The sequence below is a fragment of the Anomaloglossus baeobatrachus genome, chromosome 2 (genome assembly GCF_048569485.1).
Source record: "Anomaloglossus baeobatrachus isolate aAnoBae1 chromosome 2, aAnoBae1.hap1, whole genome shotgun sequence".
In the NCBI taxonomy this organism is placed as follows: domain Eukaryota; kingdom Metazoa; phylum Chordata; class Amphibia; order Anura; family Aromobatidae; genus Anomaloglossus; species Anomaloglossus baeobatrachus.
In genome coordinates, this window is record NC_134354.1 from 135,872,543 (window position 1) to 135,894,032 (window position 21,490).

Consider the following 21,490-nt stretch of genomic DNA (forward strand, 5'->3'; position numbering starts at 1 on the left):
CACACTGACCGTATACCGCACAGAGCAATGATACACTGATCATATACCGCACACAGCCATGTCACACTTACCGTATACTGCACACAGCCATGACACACTGACCGTATACCGCACACAGCCATGATACACTGATCGTATACCGCACACAGCCATGACACACTGACCATATAACGCTCACAGCCATAATACACTGGCCGTATACTGCACACAGCCATGATACACTGGCCATATATCGCACACAGCCATGACACACTGGCCATATACCGTACACAGCCATGATACACTGGCCGTATACCGCACACAGCCATGACACACTGGCCGTATACCGCACACAGCCATGACACACTGGCCGTATACCGCACACAGCCATGACACACTGGCCATATACCGCACACAGCCATGACACACCAGCCATATACCGCACACAGCCATGACACACTAGCCATATACCGCACACAGCCATGACACACTAGCCATATACGGCACACAGCCATGACACACCGGCCGTATACCGCACACAGCCATGACACACTGGCCGTATACCGCACACAGCCATGACACACTGGCCGTATACCGCACACAGCCATGACACACTGGCCGTATACCGCACACAGCCATGACACAATGGCTGTATACCGCACATTGTACTCACACAATGCGCGTATATTGCACACAGTCTTGACACACTGGTCATATTGTATGCTGCACACGACACACACTGGCCATATACAGTATACATGCATTGGACATACTGTATGCTGTACACAGGACTCACACACGCGACACGGTGTACACAGCACTCACACCCTGTACACAGCACTCCCATGCGACACGCTGTATACAGCACTCACATACCGTATACAACACTCACACCCTGTATGCAGCACTCAAAACCGGTATACAGCATTCACACACGCTGTATACAGCATTCACACAAGCCCTACACAGCACTCATATTCTGTATACAGCACTGACACCCTGTATACAACACTCACACCTTGCATACAGCACTCACACACTGGACATATACAGCACACATACACTGAACATTGAAGTCACTAATACATTAGATATATGGTGATATATCCGACATAAGCACACTTAGCTCAGATATAAATACCTGCTGCTTAGTTGCCCCTGTAAGCTCAGGTTCAGCACAATTTGCTGACTAACGCACCCTCCTCTTGTAAGATGGAGGCAGCAGCCGGACACTAAGTGGTTAAAGTGTGGACAATCAGCACTGGCTTCATTCTCCTCTTCTGTCTCCTCTACGGTGCTAGAGCTGAACAAACAGGCCTGAGTGCAAAGGACAAAAGGGTGAGAGGCTGAGCACTATGCAGCCTCAGTGCCGTGCAGGCCGCTCCCCCATCACTCTGCAATCTGACGAGACGTGCAGGAGCCAGAGGCAAGTCCTGCCCTCCACCACAGTGCTGTCTGCCAGCCCTGTGTCACTGCACAGGTCGCACAAAGCTACCGCCGGCCATTCAAATGATCACAGGGAGCCGCGCGCCACACTTTTTCTGACTCCGGCTGTCAGCTTGACTGCTGGACTCAGAGAATAGCCGACTCCCACTATGGAGGCCGGTAAAACACAGCCTCCTGGGACTCTCAGAGCACTGCATCAGGCAGCCTGACAGCCCCCTTTTGACAGCTGCGACAGATGCCCCGCCAGCCCCCCGCCAGATACGCCTCTGATATATATAAAACAAAATATATATATCCACAAATCCTAGAACAGAATGCGGCAACTCACTCCATCGCGTGCAAAAAATATCCTTTATTCTGCGTTATTGCAGACAAAATACAGGAGCATGGGGAGAGAGGGGGTGCAGGGGACGGTGAACGGACGACAGCCTGTTTCGCGCTGACACGCGCTTTGTCGAGTCCTAGAGAAAACAACCAGCTGGTCGTCTTTAAGAGTCTTCCCAGCTGATGTGAGTGCTAATTAAAAAGCAGCATCAGCCGCTGACATATACACACACAACATCAACAAACTACAATGACATTGGAACAGTATAACAGACCACTATATATGCATGATATCCACCATTGTTAATATTAACCCATTATTACACATTTTCAAAACGGTCAAAATTTAATTTTTTGTAAGTTATGCATATTTTTTCATAAATGTCTGAGCATACCGGTGGCTAGAGTGGAGCTAAAATATTTTACAGTTATTCATGTTTATTTTCTATCCATGTGCACCCGGGCTTGTATGCAACCGACAATACCCAGAGGAAAGAAAGAGCCTCCTAATTTTGCAGCGGGAATATAGGGGAAGCATCTTTATTTTTTGATTTTTAATTTTTAATTTTTAATTTATCCCCTAAGGTTTTTTTGTACCATCTATTATATACCAAGTAGCTCTTACTTTATGTCCTGGACTGGCAAAGGAGAATAACGAGCGCAGATCATGAACTCCTAGACCTATTTATTTTTTAAAAAAAGGAAAATATTTTTTCCTTCTAATAACTGGGGAAAAAGCTTTAACCCTCATTGCTTCCATGGACGATCAGGGGCCACAGAAGTCATAAAAGACAAAAAGGGCTGACAAAAGACGAAAAAAAGGGAGAAAGAAAAAAAAAAAAAAAAAAAATAAAAAAAATGGAAAAGTAGGAGAAATAGGAAAATAGAGAGACCCGAAATACCGGTAAGGGCCCACTTATGTTCATTGCCACGTAACCACTAGTAATAAGAAAATGAAAGATACCCTGTTTTGGAATATGCACTTTGGCGCTACCTTATATGTAACGTTGTCTGACTCCTAATTTTTAAATAGTTTACTAATTTTATTTTGTTTAATTATAATTTTAAGTTCCACTACTTGTTAACATAACCTCAGGTCATCTCATCAAAGGAATACAGCCATATCGTTGCGATCGTTGAGACCCAAAGGGCCCATCGCCCTTGTTCTTATAATCAATCGCGATTCTTTCTGCAATAGTGTCTTGTGGGTGTCCCCCCCAGAATCGGACGGAGACACCCTCAAGACACCGGCAAATCTCAGGGACTCAGGATTTCCCGCATGGCATTCCCTTATATGTTGGATGAGCCTTGGTGACCCTTTACCAGAGGTAATAGAATTAAAATGCTCCCGAAAACGCACATATAAGCATCGGATGGTTTTACCGATGTAATATCGTAAACATGGGCAGTAGATGACATATACCACATTCTTTGTTTTACACGAGATAAAATCTGTTACATTAAAGGTGACATCACCCATACGTAGTGTTTTTTCTATAAGATGGAAAGGACAGAACCTACAATTTCCACACTTGAAATTTCCCTTCATGGGGGTTTTTTCAAGCCATGTACTACTTCTGTCCCTCCACCTATTGTGCACGAGGACGTCTCCTAAATTCCTACTCCTCTTATACGTGATCAGAGGACCAAGTGCTACTCTATTTTTCAATACAGGATCGTTTTCTAACACGTGCCAGTGTTTCCTAATGCTTGCCTTTATCTGATGGTCCATAGGGCCAAATTTGAAAGTGAATGGGAATTTTTTGTCATATACGTTCCTTCCACCTCTGCCCGTACCTATGACCTCCCTACTGGTTCTTTCATTATTACTATCGCCTTCCTCTGTTCTCAGTAGCGTGCGAATCTTTGCAGCCTCAATGACAGAGGACGGATATCCTCTCTCCTTGAGGCGACCAGTAAGCTCCAGGAACTGTTCGTCTCGAATTTTTCTGTCATTATTAATTCTGTTGGTTCGCAAAAATTGACCAAAGGGTAGCGATTTTTTTACATGCGGGGGATGAAAACTGCCGTAGTGTAATAGTGTGTTTTTAGCCGTGGATTTTCTGAAGACCTCACGGGTGAGGGAACCGTGATTCAAGGATAATTTTACATCCAAAAATTCCAATTTTTTATCCCCAAACACGTGGGTGAATCTCATGTTGTAAACGTTGACCCTATTCAAGTATGCTACAAAATTTTCAAATTCCTCCTGTGACCCGTCCCAAATGATGAAAATATCATCGACATATCTGAGATATGTTTTGATATGTCTCAAGAAAGGATTTTGCATACCATAAACTAATTCAGTTTCTATAGCCGCCAAAAATAGGTTGGCAAAAACACATGCGACGGGGGTACCCATCGCGGTACCCCCGCATTGTTTATACCACTGAGCTCCAAATTTGAAAGAATTGTTTTTGAGCACCAACTTCAAAGCCTCTTCAATGAAGTCGATGGTTTTTTTCTCGACATGTACTTTTTCCAGCAAACCCCTTATTGTTTCTATCCCCAGATCCTGAGGGATTCTTGTATATAAACTTTCTATATCTATAGATGTTAAGTGAAAGTTATCCTGCCATTCAATAGTATCGATTACCTCTATGAACATTTTAGTGTCCCTTATAAAGGCTGGAATTTTTTCCAACAAGGGGTTTAACAGCCAGTCAAGGTACTGCGAGAGTGGTTCAAAAATCGAATTGATACATGACACTATTGGTCGACCGGGCGGCATATTTTTGTTTTTATGAATTTTTGGTATGCAATACCAATGTGGCGAGGACGGGTGCAGAGGGAGTAATTTTTCTGCTCTACTTTTTGAAATGAATCCTTCTGTGACTTTACGGTTCAAAAAGCTGCGCAGTTTTTCTTTATACTGACTTGTAGGGTCAAACAATTGCTTGGAATACGTGGACGCATCATCCAGTTGTTTTTTGGCTTCTGCCAAATATAAAGTTTTTGGCCAAATCACAGTCCCCCCACCCTTATCGGGCCTCCTGAAAACCACATCATCCCATGCAGATAGCTCCTTTAAGGCTCTCTTCTCGCCTGATGACAAGTTATGCGGCGCTTCAGGATATATGAGAGCCTCAATATCTCGTTTAACAAGATCTTGGAAAAGATCTATAGTGTTGCCTGGGGTGGTTGGGGGATGAAAATTAGATTTTAACCCCCCCACAAAGGGGGCGGATAAATCCGCTATTTCTTCACCACTACACTGCTCAATAATGTTTGGTTCTGTAAGTTCCAGTAGCAGCAGGGCATCATCCTTAATGGCATCCATGGCTTCATTAATTTGAAAAAAGCCTAAGGGTCCAATACTTATTGGATTCTTATCAATGGATACCTTTTTGTGTTGTTCAACGGATTTTTCCGTGCTGCCATAGAACTTAGCAAGATGCATTTTGCGACACCCTTTATATAACTCAACAGAAAAATCACAAAAATCGAATTTCTCTGGGATACAAAAATTCAGTCCCTTATTGAGGAGGGAAATCATATTATTGTCGAGGGCATGAGTTGACAAATTCCAGATGGTTTCTTTCTCTTGGATATTGGTCGCTAATCCCTCCATGACACCTGCTTTTCTTTGCTTGCCGCCACGGTTCTTTCTGCCCCTTCTGATTGCCTTTCTAAAGGGGCCGATCCTGAAGCCCCATCTGTGAGAGAGAAGCTCATCTTTCTTTTCTGTGGGGGGGGAGGGGGGGGAAGCTCATCCCCTCCACTTGAGTCTGAGTCTGTTGTCCAGGCTCCACGCTTTTGATGCTGGTTCTTTTTTTGGAATCTCTTCTTATTGTTAGAATTAGGTCTCCTATATTCCTGACCACTGACATTGGCTGCATCTCCTCGAGGATTTTTTCTCCAAGAAAACACTTGATCTGTTTCATAGTCTATTTTATCACGTATAAATTTTTCCTTCTTTCTCTCTTTAATAATCGTCTGTAAAGGGATGAGTTTTTTGTCTAATCTGCCCAAAAATTGTGTCCATTGTTCAGATGACAACCTTTTCTCCAATTCCCGCCGTAAGCGGATAAGTTCTGCAGTGATGGAAGCATGTTCACTCTCATTTTTTGCCAGAACTACCTCCAAAAATCGTAGTGAACAGTCCTGCTGGGCTTGTTCCCAGGCCTTCTTAAAGGTAGAGTCTTCCTGATAGAATGAGATATTTTTTTGTACTCTAAGACCTCTCGGCACCCTGTTACAATCTTTGTAAGCTCTTAATGAATGGATTGTCCAAAACAGACTTATTTCTCTTTCGGCTAACTGATTAATTTTATGCTCCAAACTCTTGCTGCTGAGTACATCGGTATCCAATGCGTCATTGCAGCTTGAAAAAAACGTCCCCGCATTCTCTCTCCCCTGCAGGATGTTAGGATTGTCCAGGTCCATGCTAATGGAGTCCATGGCTTCCATGAAAACAGTACTACGCTGTGTCAGAATCTCCTTATTGGCTATGAACTGCGTGCTCTACGATCAAAAATCCACAGGGTAATATATAAAAATTATCAAGATCGGGCACTGCAGAGCAAAATCTGCCAAACAGTGGAGCCGTACTCACAGTTGCATGGAATCAATGTTTCTGGACTTTAACTGCTCCTGGATTGAAGATGCCTGGTGGAGCGGTGCTCAGCAACAACACAAGTCCATAACCACAAATCCTAGAACAGAATGCGGCAACTCACTCCATCGCGTGCAAAAAATATCCTTTATTCTGCGTTATTGCAGACAAAATACAGGAGCATGGGGAGAGAGGGGGTGCAGGGGACGGTGAACGGACGACAGCCTGTTTCGCGCTGACACGCGCTTTGTCGAGTCCTAGAGAAAACAACCAGCTGGTCGTCTTTAAGAGTCTTCCCAGCTGATGTGAGTGCTAATTAAAAAGCAGCATCAGCCGCTGACATATACACACACAACATCAACAAACTACAATGACATTGGAACAGTATAACAGACCACTATATATGCATGATATCCACCATTGTTAATATTAACCCATTATTACACATTTTCAAAACGGTCAAAATTTAATTTTTTGTAAGTTATACCCAGAGGAAAGAAAGAGCCTCCTAATTTTGCAGCGGGAATATAGGGGAAGCATCTTTATTTTTTGATTTTTAATTTTTAATTAAACCTTAGGGGATAAATTAAAAATTAAAAATTAAAAATCAAAAAATAAAGATGCTTCCCCTATATTCCCGCTGCAAAATTAGGAGGCTCTTTCTTTCCTCTGGGTATTGTCGGTTGCATACAAGCCCGGGTGCACATGGATAGAAAATAAACATGAATAACTGTAAAATATTTTAGCTCCACTCTAGCCACCGGTATGCTCAGACATTTATGAAAAAATATGCATAACTTACAAAAAATTAAATTTTGACCGTTTTGAAAATGTGTAATAATGGGTTAATATTAACAATGGTGGATATCATGCATATATAGTGGTCTGTTATACTGTTCCAATGTCATTGTAGTTTGTTGATGTTGTGTGTGTATATGTCAGCGGCTGATGCTGCTTTTTAATTAGCACTCACATCAGCTGGGAAGACTCTTAAAGACGACCAGCTGGTTGTTTTCTCTAGGACTCGACAAAGCGCGTGTCAGCGCGAAACAGGCTGTCGTCCGTTCACCGTCCCCTGCACCCCCTCTCTCCCCATGCTCCTGTATTTTGTCTGCAATAACGCAGAATAAAGGATATTTTTTGCACGCGATGGAGTGAGTTGCCGCATTCTGTTCTAGGATTTGTGGTTATGGACTTGTGTTGTTGCTGAGCACCGCTCCACCAGGCATCTTCAATCCAGGAGCAGTTAAAGTCCAGAAACATTGATTCCATGCAACTGTGAGTACGGCTCCACTGTTTGGCAGATTTTGCTCTGCAGTGCCCGATCTTGATAATTTTTACAAAATATATATATATATAATATATATATAAAAATATACATACCCACACACAGCGGGTGAAATAAGTATTGAACCCATCATCAATTTTCTAAGTAAATATATTTCTAAAGCGGCTAGTCACATGAATTTTTCTGCAGATGCGGTAACAATCCATCCAATTCACAAAGGCACAGAAATCAAACCATGGATGTCCATAAATATAGTGCTGTGTAATAATGAGAAATGACACAGGCAAAAAGTATTGAACACAAAGAAAGAGAAGTTCAAATAGCCATGGAAAGTCATTACACCAGCTGAATTTATCAGTAATTTGAAAGCAACCCTGTTACTTACTGAAAAATATCAACTCAATTAATGGCTTATAAAAATCTGTTTCATTACCAAGGGGCCACACAATAAACGACTTGAGATTGCTCACTGGTTTTACCCATCAAAAGACCTTGTCAACTTATTGTAGCAAAACATACTACTAATGGCACTTGTTACAGAATTTTTAAACTACCAAAGGTTCTAGTGTGCACTGCTGGGGACATAATTCGGAAATGGAAAGAACATCACATCACTATAAAGCAGCCATGACCAGGTACTCCCAGTAAGATTTCAGACAGAGGAGTAAAAAGAATTATCAGAAGAGTTATCCAAGAGCCAAGGAGCACATGTGAAGCTCTGCAGAAAGTCTTGGAATCAGCACGTATAATTGTTTCATAGAAAATAAGTAATGGCCTCAATGCATGCTCAACATACAAGACTCCATTGCTGAACAAAAAGCATGATCAAGCGCGTTTAAAGTTTGCTCAACAACATTTAGACAAGTCTATGAAACCCTGAAAGAATATAGTCTTAATATGGTTAGATGAGACCAAAATTGAACTCTTTTGATGCCATAATACACAACATATTTGGAAGCCTTTAACACCATAACAACAGTGAGGTTTGAGGAGGGAACATCATGGTGTGGGGCTGTTTTTCAGCATACGGCACTGGAAAAACGTCATATCATTGGAGGGATGAATGGACAAATGTACTGAGACATTCTTAATAAAAATCTGCCGCCATCTACCAGGATGATTAAAATAAAACGAGGGTGGACACTTCAGCAAGATAATGATCCCAAACACACAGCTAAGAAAACTCTCAATTGGTTTCAGAGAATGGCCCAGTGTTAGGGCCAGGTGGACGGGCAGACCCAGGAGGTGAATCCACTGGGCCGAACACCTCACTGAAGGCAAGGGGTCTGGTAGCCGGAGCACTACAGGTAGCAGGACAGTCCGTTCAAAAGAGTGGAGTGGAGAAGTCCCTGGGACCACGGAGTCACCGAAGGTAGTCCGGGTGACAGAGCTCAGGTTCGGAGGCCGAGATGTTGTCAGGCAGAGTCCGGAACCGACGGAGCGAGAAGACGGGTCACCACAGGGATCAGAGATGGTATGGACTGACGGGATGGCAGACAGTCACCGTTCGGGGTTCGGGAATCGTCAGGACCGGATGGCGAGGCAGGAGCGGCTCTAGGAGAGAGATAGGTAAGTATACCGCAAGACACAAGGAGACCTGACTCCTAGCTTAGGAAAACACGAAGAACAGGCCCCGCCCACTTGGACATTAAACCCCTTTATACCCTGTACCTGTGTGTTCAATATCCTGTCAGTGGACGCTGGCCCTTTAAGAGAGGGTCAATGACCGCGCGCGCGCCCTAATGCACATGCGCGAGGCCCGGGTGCCAGAAGCCAGAGCAGGGAGCGGTGAGCAGGAAGCAGGAGAGCCGGGCTGGGGCCGAATTGCCGACGGGCGCCGGGAGCGGGGACCGGGCTGCCTGGGGACCGCAGGCGATGGAGCAGGAAGGCTGTGGAGCGGGGGACCAGGAAGCCTGTCAGGGAGCGGCGGAGCGCGACCTGAGAGCGGGGAAGCGTGGCAGTGTAGCCGGTAAGCAAGGCAGGGTAGCCGGGGAGCCTAGCAGGGGAGCCGGGGAGCGTGACACCCAGTCAATCACCTGACCTGAACCAATAGAAAAATAATGGAAGGAACTAAAGCTCAGAGTTCATAGAGGAGCCCACGGAACCGTCAGGATTTGTTTCTCCATACAGGAGGCGTCTTGAAGCTGTCATCACCAACAAAGGCTTTTAAACAAAGTATTTATTAAATTTCAGATAACATGTTCAATACTTTTTCCCGTGTCATTTCTTATTACCCATCACTAAATTTGTGGACACCTATGGTTTGCTTTTTTTACCTGTGTGGATTTGATGGGTTGTTACCAACATCCGATGAGAAATTTGTGTTAATAGCGGCTTTAGAAATATATATACAGTTGAAACCAGTAGTTTACATACTCTATCTAAAAAAGACACATCTGCATGTTTTTCTCACTATCTGACATGAGATCAGAATAAACCTTTGCCATTTTAGGTCAATTAAGAACCAAAATTATTTATATTTGCCAAATGCCAAAATAATATGAGAGAGAGAATGTTTTATGGTATTCTTATTACTTTCTGCAAGTCAAAAATTTACATACACTGATGTGCAATGTTAGTTTTTTTGCCACACATAGTGTTTGCATTTACCCCAAAAAGTTCTACTTTGGTCTCATCTGAACACAGCATCTTCTTCCACATGCTGGCTGCGTACTGTATTCTACATGGCTTTTGCAAACTGCAAACAGGATTTCTTACGGCTTACTTTCAAAAAAAGCTTTCCTCTTGCCACTCTTCACTCTTGCCAGATTTTTGGAATATACGATTAATAGTTGTCCACCTGAGCTGTAGATCTCGGCAACTCCTCCAGAGTGACCATGGGCCTCTTGGCTATTTCTTTAATAAGTGCTCTTCTTGCTTGGGATGTCAATTTAGGTGGAAGGTCATATCTTGGTAAATTTGCAGATATGCCATACTCCTTCCATTTTCGGATGATGGATTGAATAGTGCTCTGTTAGCTGTTCAGAGCTTGGGCTGTTTGTTTTGGGGTTTTTTTTATAACCTAACCCTACTTTACTCTTCTTCACAACTTTATCCCTGACCTGTGTGGTGTGATACTTTGTTTTCATGATGCTGTTTGATGCCAAATGTTGTTTAACAAACTATTCAGGCATTTACAGAACAGTTGTAATTATACAGAAAATAAGTTAAACACAGGTGGACTCAATTTACTAATTAGGTGACTTCTGGAGGCAATTGGTCACTCAGGATATTATTTAGGGATATCAGACTAAAGGGGACTGAATAGAAATGCAAGTCATAATTTTCAGATTTCTATGTTAAAATATTTAGAAAGCTATGTTCCTGGGGTATGAATGTTTTTTGCAAGGCACAGTATGCTTAAAGAAGCAACAAATCCACGCGGTCTAAAGACATATGGTTTACCAATACATAACATGTTTTTAAAGTTCTTTATGATGTCGGACAATGATCTACAGAGCTACTATCCAGAGATCAGGAAAACTTTGTGATGGACACTTCGTAAAATTTACAGGGGTCAGAAATATGAATGTGTTTCAGGAATGTAGATCAATCTTCATCTGGTTTAAACCACTAAAGCGGTCAGTATTGCTGCCCCTATATATCTAATACAATATTCATACTGAATTTATGGAACATTGTGGGTCTTTCTGACCAGCAGGACAGTCTAGACAGTTCCTTATTTTTCTACTTTTCTTCTGGCCATGTTGTAAATGATTGCCCAACATAGCCATAGCCATCACTGAGTGCTATGAGGTATTATGCTCTTAGTAAGGGTATGTGCGCACGTTGCTTTTTACCTGCTTTTTTTGCTGCTTTTTCTTCTGCGCTGTTTAATGCCAAAATGGATGTGTTCTTCTATTCAAGCAAAGTCTATGGGAATTTGGGTTTCTTGTTCACACTATGTTGTTCAAAATGCTGCCTTTTTGTGGCAGAACTTTGGCCAAAAACTCAGCTTTGCAGTGCAAAACCCAAATGGCAAAAACAATTGACATGTTGCTTCTTTGAAAAGCTGAGTTTTTGACCAAAGTTCTGCCTCAAAAAGGCAGCATTTTGAACAACATAGTGTGAACAAGAAACCCAAATTCCCATAGACTTTGCTTGAATAGAAGAACACATCCATTTTGGCATTAAACAGCGCAGAAGAAAAAGCAGCAAAAAAGCAGGTAAAAAGCAACGTGCGCACATACCCTAAACCTTGAGAAAGCGATCATATAGCTATAAGAGGTCACTAATACCTTTAATCTGTAAGGACTCTTATGGAAAATAGTGTTGTATACTAGGGTTGCCCTATGAAACGCTGCTGAAGCCCTCTGAGATAACAACCACTTTCAGGGGGCAATTAGGAGACAATATTGTTTCTGAAGGAGAACAGTTTTGCAAATGTTTCCCAAGGAACGTTGACTTAAAGCCATCCTACCTTTTTGTTGGGTCCATACTTCAGTGTACTAGAGGATTTGTTGACAATTTTAACAAAAAAAAATAATAAGATACAAGGAATGGTCCCAAACTCACGTCATTTATTAAATGCCACAGAAAGGCTGCAGACAAAATACACCAGGAAGATATAACACCAAATATAAAAACTCTCCTCACAAAGCATGCTGGTGACTAATCCCTTCACAGTTGGGAAAGTAACAGAATTTTCCCAGCTCTAAAAGGGGTTAACTCCCGACTGGTGCAAGCCGTAAGGCACCTCAGGGCTTGGTTCACCATCGTCAACTCAACGGATGGTCTTGCCTGGCCCCACTGTGACATCTCCACAGCTGCCAGTACACAGGAGTCTCCTCACACACTGATTCGTCTGCATATGTGGTTTAGAGAGACATATACACACAGGTGGACACCTTGCTCACACAATTACAAAAGGAAATGTATGCACATGATACAAAAAATGGGACTGTGCCCCTCTCCTGGAGAGGTGTTGATAAAGGGCGAGGATCACACAAAACATATTCCAACCTTAAAATGTTTAACCAAACACTGAACCCCTGTCATGCAAAGGGGAGGCCAACATGGTCTGTCCCAGCGCGCTGTCCCAAGTTATTTTTTGTTCAGAGGGGGAGGAATGTGGTGGAAAAAGTTGGCTATGCTTGGCACTTTGGCCCAACACTGGTGTGTCTAGTTGGCTGTTGTAGAGACAGGTCCTTCCCCAAACCAAAAAGGCATCTGGTGGGCATGGGGACAGAATATAAAGGCAGCACAGGAACTCTAACCCTATATTATTCCCTAAAAGCACCAAGCCGGATCCACCTTTGCTGGAGATTGATCTTCTTGGAAGGAAGAAGCACGGACATTGCTTTGCATACAATTCCAAGTCAGTGGTCTGGCTTTTTAAAACCCCTTCCTCCCCCTCCCGCAGCAAACAGTCTCTCCCTGGGTACGTGCGCTGGGTTACACACAGGGTAGTCATGCAGAGGGGCTCTCCTCTTGGGAAGCGTGTTTTCGCTGTCAGTCCCCCACCGTCAGGTGCGGCTTGCACGGATTACCGCATATTTCCTGCTATGTCCAGAACATGCAATGTGTGGTCGCTGTTCTGTTCTCTATCCAAATATTCCTCCAAATGTTGAAGCAATCACAATCCCAAGAACCACGCAACAGATAATGATCATGATCTTCTTCTGCAGAAGACAAGATATGAGCAGTCAGCAACATTATGATAGACATCATTTAGTACAACAAATCATCCTTAAAGGGGTTGTCCAGTGGAAATAAGTTATCGCCTATCTACGAGATTGGTGGAGGTCTGAATTGTCAGAACGAGGCACTTTTATCCCTGTTAACATGGAGTGGCAGCTTGTATACTTGACCGCTGCTCTACTAATGTTTCTATAGAGATATTGGAAAAAGCTGAATGCAGCACTTGGCAGCCCCATAAGGAATGAACAGAGCGGTGTTCGGGCATGTGCGCTGCCACTCCATTCTAAATGGACTGTTCTGCCAATCAGTGCAGGTCCCAGAGATTGGACCCCTCAGATCTATTAGCTATCACGGATCCTGAGAATTTGTGATAAGTAAACTTCACTGGACAACCACTTTAATCTAATGAAGTTAGTAGTTAAAGGGATCCTGTCAGGTTAAACATTGTGCCTGCTTAGCAAACGGAGCCAAGGAGATTGATCAGATTCAGTGACATTTTTATTTTATTCATTTAAATTGCTGCTCTTCTTATGCTTAGGAGTACAGTATGCAGCTTAGGCTGGGGCCACATGGGGTTAGGTGCGATCCTCGCATGACACTCGGCTCACGCTGGCAGCACAGCGAGAGCCGAGTGTCATGCGAGGGTCATTGCGACTGTGGTTCAATCGTGCAATCAGACCACATCTGCCGAGGGCGGGCCGACACTGCGTAGGGGCGGGCCAGCGCTGAGGAGGAGAGGGTGGGCACTGCGGAGAGGAGGGAGGGATTTATCTCCCTTTCTCCTCAGTAGCCTGCAATTGCGATTCTTGCACTGCTCTCGCATTACACCGGTGTAATGCGAATGCAATGTGATGTTTTTCCCGCCCCATAGACTTGTTGTGGCTGTTTTCTCGGTCCGATTAGGGCTGAGAAAATAATCACTCATGGGAGCTGCTCCATAGGGTAACATTGGTCCAAGTGGAATGCGATTTTTTTTTTTTTTTTTTAATCGCATTCCACTTGCACCGTTTTTCTCGCCGTGTGTCTTAGGCCTTATTGTGTGATTGTCATCCTTCTGCGAATGACTGTGTATACACAAATGAAGGTTACTAATTGTACCGCCCACTGGTCTCCTTAACATAAGAAAACATTGAATTTACATGAATAAATTACAAGCTATACTGAATTATTTCCCACAAACAATATCAATATGTGCAGCTCCTTCCTGCTCTATGGCACACTGCCTACATAGATGACTTCTTGTACAGGCACTCAGGTTCCCTTTAAATGACACATCCATATTGGCATTGTGCTATGAAAGTCAGGGCAACAAATAAGCTACCAAATTTGTTAAAATTTACATCGGCTTTTTTTTGTATCCTAGCTGAAGTAGGTTTGTCACTGCTGTTCTAATTAATGTATTGCCATAACTAAATGTAGAAATGCCTGTAGATTACTATGGCAGGGGTTGTGCTAAATAGAGATGCTAAAATGCGTCCACATTGCACCCATCTGTCTAAAGCCTAACTGTTCTATCATTTTGCAGTCATATGAATGATTAATTATATTTGTGTCCCCTTGGTTATTTGATACAGACATATAAGGCTATGATCATATTTTATATGTGGTTTCTCTTAATAATGGAAGTAACAATACCCTTCAGGGTTCATTGTATGGTGGATATTATCAATGCCTGACAGACTTGTTCCATTGGGTTCCAACATGGTGCTTTAATGTTTTAATGGAAAACACACTAAATGGAATCTATCAGCAGAATCTCACCCCCCAAACTTTTTATATGTGCATGTAGCTATTTCAAAGACTATTCCAGCAATACCTTTACATGGCCAGTCTGTTCCTCCAATAATGAGAAATCAGCGTTTAAATTGACATCCAAATGACGCAGAAGATCTGAAGCCTCTGTCGCTCCAACTCTACTCCCCGCCCAGCGACCCCTCCTCCTGCTTAACTGTTGGCTCCTTTGCCTGAATACACAGCATTTGGCTGTCAATGAAGCAGGATGAGGTGACTCTGGGATGGAAATAGAGCTGGAGTGACAGAGGCTTCACATCTTCAGTTGCATATCAATTCCAAAGCTGATATATTAATAATGAAGGAACAGACTGGCCATGTAAAATTATTAAGTTACTAACAGTCTTCATGTTTATATTGGATGAGGTAACAAAATACCTCTTTTCTAATCAGATGTCATGTTGAAACACCAGCATGGGAATTGGTCACTCCAGTTATCTAAAATATATCTCAGGTCTAAGAAATGACCCAGTTGGCATCCTAACTACAACCAAGGTTGTAGACAGTGGGTGACGTGCATGCCACCGAGGGGGCCACTCTGCCCCTCCAGTAACACGGAAAGTATAGTGAAACTGTGAATGGCTCATTAAATCAGTAAATCCAAAGGGGTTGTCCATTAATCAGACAACCCCCTTCTGAATCCCTATGTTTCTACCCACTTAAACAACAACACTTATACTCACCTCTGGCATAATTTCAGAGGTATTGACATTAGTTCTCCTGGGGATCAAGTAACATTTTAATGTCATGCAATCCCTGTGGCCAATCAACGTTGCCTTCACTCCTTCGGACAAAACAGACATCCGAAGGAAGTGAGAGCTGCGGCTGCTCTCTCACTTCTTCCAGATGTTAATTACTTCCATAGGGGAGTGAAGGCAGTGATGATTGGCCGCAGGGATTGTGTGACATAAAAACATCACGTGATCTCTTGGAGAGCTAGTGCCGACACTGCAGGCATGATGCCAGCACCAGAGGTGATACTATGTTTTAATTTTTTTTACTGTCGGGAAACATCGATGTTGAGAAGGGGTTGTTCAAGTTGTGGACAAGCCCTTTAACTAAAACTTTGCCATTAGTGAAAAACTGCTTAGCTTTGGCTCTGTAGCAATGAATGTTATAATGATTAGTTTCTTACCCGTCTGGCTTTACTCTGGTACTTGACGGCTTTTTTGGTGTCAGACACGGCTCTTTCCACATAATCCACAGAATGCTCCACATTATACTCTATGCGGTCAATCATCTCTCCCTGATGGTGTGTACAAAGAAGGGGGCAGGGAAAAGGAGAAACAGAAGAGGCCAAAAAGAAGGAGCCAGAGAAGTTCGGAAGACATCAAGAGAGAGAGAAAGTAACACAGAAAAGTTGGAGAAATACAAAAAAAGCGACATACAAGATCAGACGCATGCAAGTGGTCATCGCCATGTTCGTGGCAGAGAGGAAGCATGCATTATTAGTTAAGACAAGAATGACATTTATATCGAAGACATGGTTTACAGAGAACAAGGCAAGGACCGACCATGGAGGAAATAGAAGATTTAAAGCACAATCCGGTAAGAAAAGTGGAGACAAATAAAAAGGTTCCACAAACATTCAAATGACCAAAGGAGATGGAAATAAAAGGCACGATGCAGAAAAGAAGAGAGAAAGTTCAGAGTACACAGGAAACATGTCCAGGACAATAGGAACAGGAGAAGACCATAGTAAGAAGATAGAGAAGGTAGAAAGTGATACAGGAAGAGTGAGCAAGGGACAACAGAAGAGGGCCAGAAAAAGAGTTACTTAATAGGTTGCTGTTAAATCTTCATCACTTGCATGTTACCTGTTCTTCTGTGGGTGAATTTCAGCCCCACTTTCTCCGATCAGCTTTAACCTGTACGAAGGCAACAATATGTGTGAGATTTACAGTCCAATATATCAATTACACCGAAGTACAGAAAACTGTAACAGACGGACAAAGACATGGAAAGTGTAACGAAAGCTGCACTCAGAACTATTCTGTACATTATGGGCACCATATATGTAACACATAAGTAATTCTGATCCCAGATATGGCCATGTGCATGATGTCCAAGGTCAAGCTTTACTTCTAGATCAGGAAGTCAACAATTCCCTAGTATAGACTTTTCATTGAAATTTCTTTCTGATCTGACATTATTTCTTGTCCTAGGACCCTAACTGGTAATGCCAACGTGGTTCATGTCCGTAATGAAAATTTAAGGACTTCAATACTTAAAAATTGTACATTAATAAGGTTTTATATGGTTGCCAGTTTGTGAGTACTAAAAGCTGTTGAGAATTTTCCACATCTAAAGATTACAGGGCTCATGTATGGCAGATTCTCGAGACGGTGTGACTTTTTACATGATTGACATTGGAAGAGTGCGATCCAATGGTTTATCTATTGCCAGCGTATTCAAGTCTGTGGGTGCGTGCTAAACATCTAACTGCACTCAGATGACATGCGAATGAAGTCCAATATACGCTGACACAGACAATGGAGAAGATAGAAAAATTAAGCCCTCCATCTTCTCCTCAACTGTGCTCCGATTTTTGCATGGAAGAGAATCGGATTACAATAAAGTGACCCTCGGCTCATCCTCAGAGTGGAGTTTGAGCCAAGTGTCACTTGCACATTGCATCCGATACTCTCACACGAGAGAATTATCGCCAGAATGAGCGAACCCCAAGGCTGAGATCAGACGGTCGTGTAAGAAAATCGGACCAGTAAAATACGCAAATTGTGGACATATTCGGATTAGTGTCCAGCTCTATGTACTCATCCGGATAACAGACAATTGTCGGATCTACCTTCTATCACAGGCATTATTCTGGCCCATAAAATGGACATGACTACTTCAATGCTGCAATTTTTCTTGCACAGAATTTTAGAAGACTTTTTTCCTTAAAATTATTAAAAGAATAAGACTCTTAACTGAGATCCCCTAGACTACTACAGGATATTAGTTGACAAATTGTCATAGAGCACATCACGTCGATGGCAATACTCTGTAATGTTATAAGTCTTGGCCAAAAATTTAGTGAATCATTTGCTGGATAGTTTTTGTAAGTGTCATATAATGGTTGCATAAAGATTGGGGTATATTATGTTACAACACTCTGCAAAGAACAAATGGGTGATTCTTTTATATATGTCTATTTAGTTCTTGAGTTGGACCCTAAACATCCTACACAAGGCAGATTTTTAGTTTTTAGTAGAAAGAAATAAGAAAATGTGTTCTAAATGCAGGATATATTGATTAGGCCCATGTACAAGTATATATTATGTATTAAGCAGAAATCATGCAAACAATAGACACTATTCACTGCTAGACATTCAGAAAAGCTGAAAAGGCACATGGCCACAAAACGTACACTAACAAAACACAACATGGAACCATTTGGCACCTACCAGCTGAGCACTCATCCCACATGCAGCATGGGAAGTAAAGACAGGACGGAGGGTGAGAAACCCAATGCCCAAGTGCAAACTGTTGACCAGAGCACCTCCATTTTAATATATGGTAAATAAAAGCAATGTCAATCCTATATCATATTACGGTAAAGGAAAAATACGGGGAAGTTTATTAGTATATAAAACACTTTTTTTACGGGTAAAGTGTCCGGCACTTCTTTACCATGATAAGAATTAAAAATGGACATGAGGATTTACACACCTGGCTCTCTACAAGCATGGCCATGTCCATGAACATGTCATGCAGCTCCCGAATGCTGTTCTCCAGCTTTATAATTTCACTGTGCCGAGTCTCAATCTCATTCAGAGCTTGCTTCGTAATGTTAGAGTCCATGATGATCTGCAAAACAAGAACAAACAAGTCAGATTGGAAAATTAATTTTTATGAACTGCAAGTTCATAAGGTCTAAAATGGATATGGTGGCCATAAGTAATTGAGGGCTGAAACCCATGTGTTGAGGTGTTATTTCAGAGATGGTAATAATGAACAGTGTGGACTGAAGTCCCCTAAATTTCCTTCACCTTTCAGTTCCATGAAATATCTGAAGTTATTCTCTGATATCTAGCACAAAGACGTTATCAGCAGATCCCCTAAGCCCTAAGTTTCGAGGTGAGCTTCCCTAGCTCGGATATGGGGTTTTTTTTTTTGCACATCTACACATGCTTGAACAAGTTAAGATCTGTGCAATTTGGGGCTGATGTCATGATCCAGGACCGGTATTCCCCGCTCCAGAGTTTCCCAGACCCAGCCTGGTCATGTCAGGGGTTAACTTCCATCAGCCTCGTTACAGTTTCAGGAGATTAGCATTCCAGTGCTGGTTATAGTTTTGCTCTGCAGCCTGTGACTGGCTCCTGTGAGATTTCCTGTTTGATCTGACTCCTTGTTACCGTGCCTCGACCTGTACCCTCCCCCGTTCATCCGTCTGTCCCAGTCCCTGAATTCCCGCTCCTGTCAGTTGTTTACCCATCTAGGTTCATCCTCCTTCTCCTTTGTTTTTCCCCTGTCTACCTGATCTCCCGCCATCCGACCTCGGTTCTGTTTTCTGACTTGATCTTAATCTTCCTTCTGCAGTGACATGACTTCTCGCCTTGACCCTTACTGCTTGACTACTCTATTGCCCCCTGGTGGTTCACCTGTGAACTAACTGCTGATGTTACTCTGCTGTATATCAGCCTCCTTTCTGTTACAGTGTTACTTTGACTCTCCTTCACTACTCTGCTGCCACCTAGTGGGGAATATGCTGTACTACGTCTTCCCAGCCCTTTGTACAGCGTGATAGCTAATTAACACACTGAATAATTTGTCCCTCAAACCATTCTGAATATTTTTATACTGTGGCAGGGCACTGTAAGCGGCTGAAAGAGGCCACTGCCACCAAGGAATGCCATTGTCATGTGTATATTGATCTGAAGAATATTTCGGAAGGTGGTATCTGTCAAAGTAAATAATAACAGAATCCATGTTTTCCCAGAAGAACATTAGTCACAGCATCACACTGCATACATTGGCTTCCCATAGAGCATCCTAGGACTATTTCTTCCTCAGGTAAGTAATGCAAATGAATCTGGTCATTTATGTGATGCAAAAAAACGGGACCATCAGTCAATCTTCTTTAAGTAGTTCACTTCTAAAGCGCACATGACAATATTTATTGCTTTAGCGTTGGTAAGCCTTGAGCATATATTACCATGGTGCAGGTTCACTGATGGTCATTCCCTGCACCACTCTTACTAGGTACCAGCCACTGCATACCAGGAACACTACACACGACCTGCCATTTTGGAGATGTTCGCACCCTACCTTCTGGCCATCACTATTTGGTCAAAAAGTCACTCAGATCTTTGTGGCATTTTTCCTGCTTCTACCACATCCCCTTTCAGAATTGAATGTTCATTTGATGCCTTACATATTATACCCCTTAATACATGCCACTATCATGAGAAAATCAATCTTAGGCCACTTTCACACAAAAAATAGAAATTTTGGTAACTGTAAAACCGAAGGGTTAGTATATTTATGTACATGCTCCTGCCCACTGAATTATGTAGGTAAGACAAAAAGACAATTAAGAACTAGAATCAGTGAGCATTTGGGAGATGTCAGAAATAAGAGGGATACCCCCATTGCCCGCCATGTGAACAGCTGTCATGGGGGCGATGTGGGATCTCTGTCCTTTAGAATCATTGAAACAGTGCCAAAATCTATTAGGAGGGGGGATTGGGATAAGATGATCTTACAGAGGGAGACACGATGGATTCTTTGGCTACAGTCCACCCATCCAAAGGGGTTGAATGAGCAACTCAGTTTTGTGAGCTTTATATAGGTCAATATGTTAGAAAAATCCAGCAGACACATAAAGTACCTTCCAAGAAAAGGAGAGTGTCGGAAAATAGGGGCTGCTAAAGACTGTATAGCAGTTTAATAATGTGATTAAGATTGATTACCATAACAAGTGAGGTGAGAGTAAAATTCAAGAAATTACACATGAAACCAAGATCTAATCCACCATAGTCTCCCTTTAATGAAACACCCCATTATTTAGTCCAAAATAATCAAACTATCTTTGCTGGTATATCAATTTATAATCTATAACTGGGAATCCAGGTGCCTTCTGCGATCTATCCGGATGCTATATGAGTGGAGGTGAAGTATAAAAAGTTGGTTTTGACAGCTAAACAAAAATTACCTATACACACTAAACATGGATGGATTTAGTCCAGTGGAGTCACATGGACACACCGCCCCACCCATAGCATATGGGTAAACAGCAGTCACCATAGAAACAGGAAACGACGCACTGGTAGATAAACTTCATTAGGAACGATCAGGACCGGAAGTGACGTATCGCTACCGGCTACCGTATATGAGTGCATAGGAGACAATTGATACATATGGCCACTTATATTACAGACCCCGAACAACTGGTGGAATATGCTATTCTTAACTATTAGATTGTTTGATATAGAATAGTATGGAATACCGAAACGGAAGTGACG

General features: G+C 42.5%; 1 protein-coding gene across 2 annotated transcripts in view; it reads right to left on the reverse strand.

Annotated features, from left to right (window-relative positions):
- Nucleotides 1-12,090: 12,090 nt before the first annotated feature.
- Nucleotides 12,091-21,490, reverse strand: part of STX1A (syntaxin 1A) — a 235,776-nt gene continuing 226,376 nt past the window's right edge. Inside the window, exons 8-10 of one of the 2 annotated variants that reach the window (XM_075335363.1) lie at nucleotides 18,696-18,833; nucleotides 16,159-16,269; nucleotides 12,091-13,213 (exon numbers count right to left, since the gene is read on the reverse strand). In XM_075335363.1, coding sequence (XP_075191478.1) covers nucleotides 13,136-13,213; nucleotides 16,159-16,269; nucleotides 18,696-18,833 — 327 coding nt within the window. In that variant the 3' untranslated portion in view covers nucleotides 12,091-13,135. Of the gene's footprint in view, nucleotides 13,214-16,158; nucleotides 16,270-16,840; nucleotides 16,892-18,695; nucleotides 18,834-21,490 lie in introns of those variants that run through there. The other variant, XM_075335364.1, reaches the window with a different exon arrangement.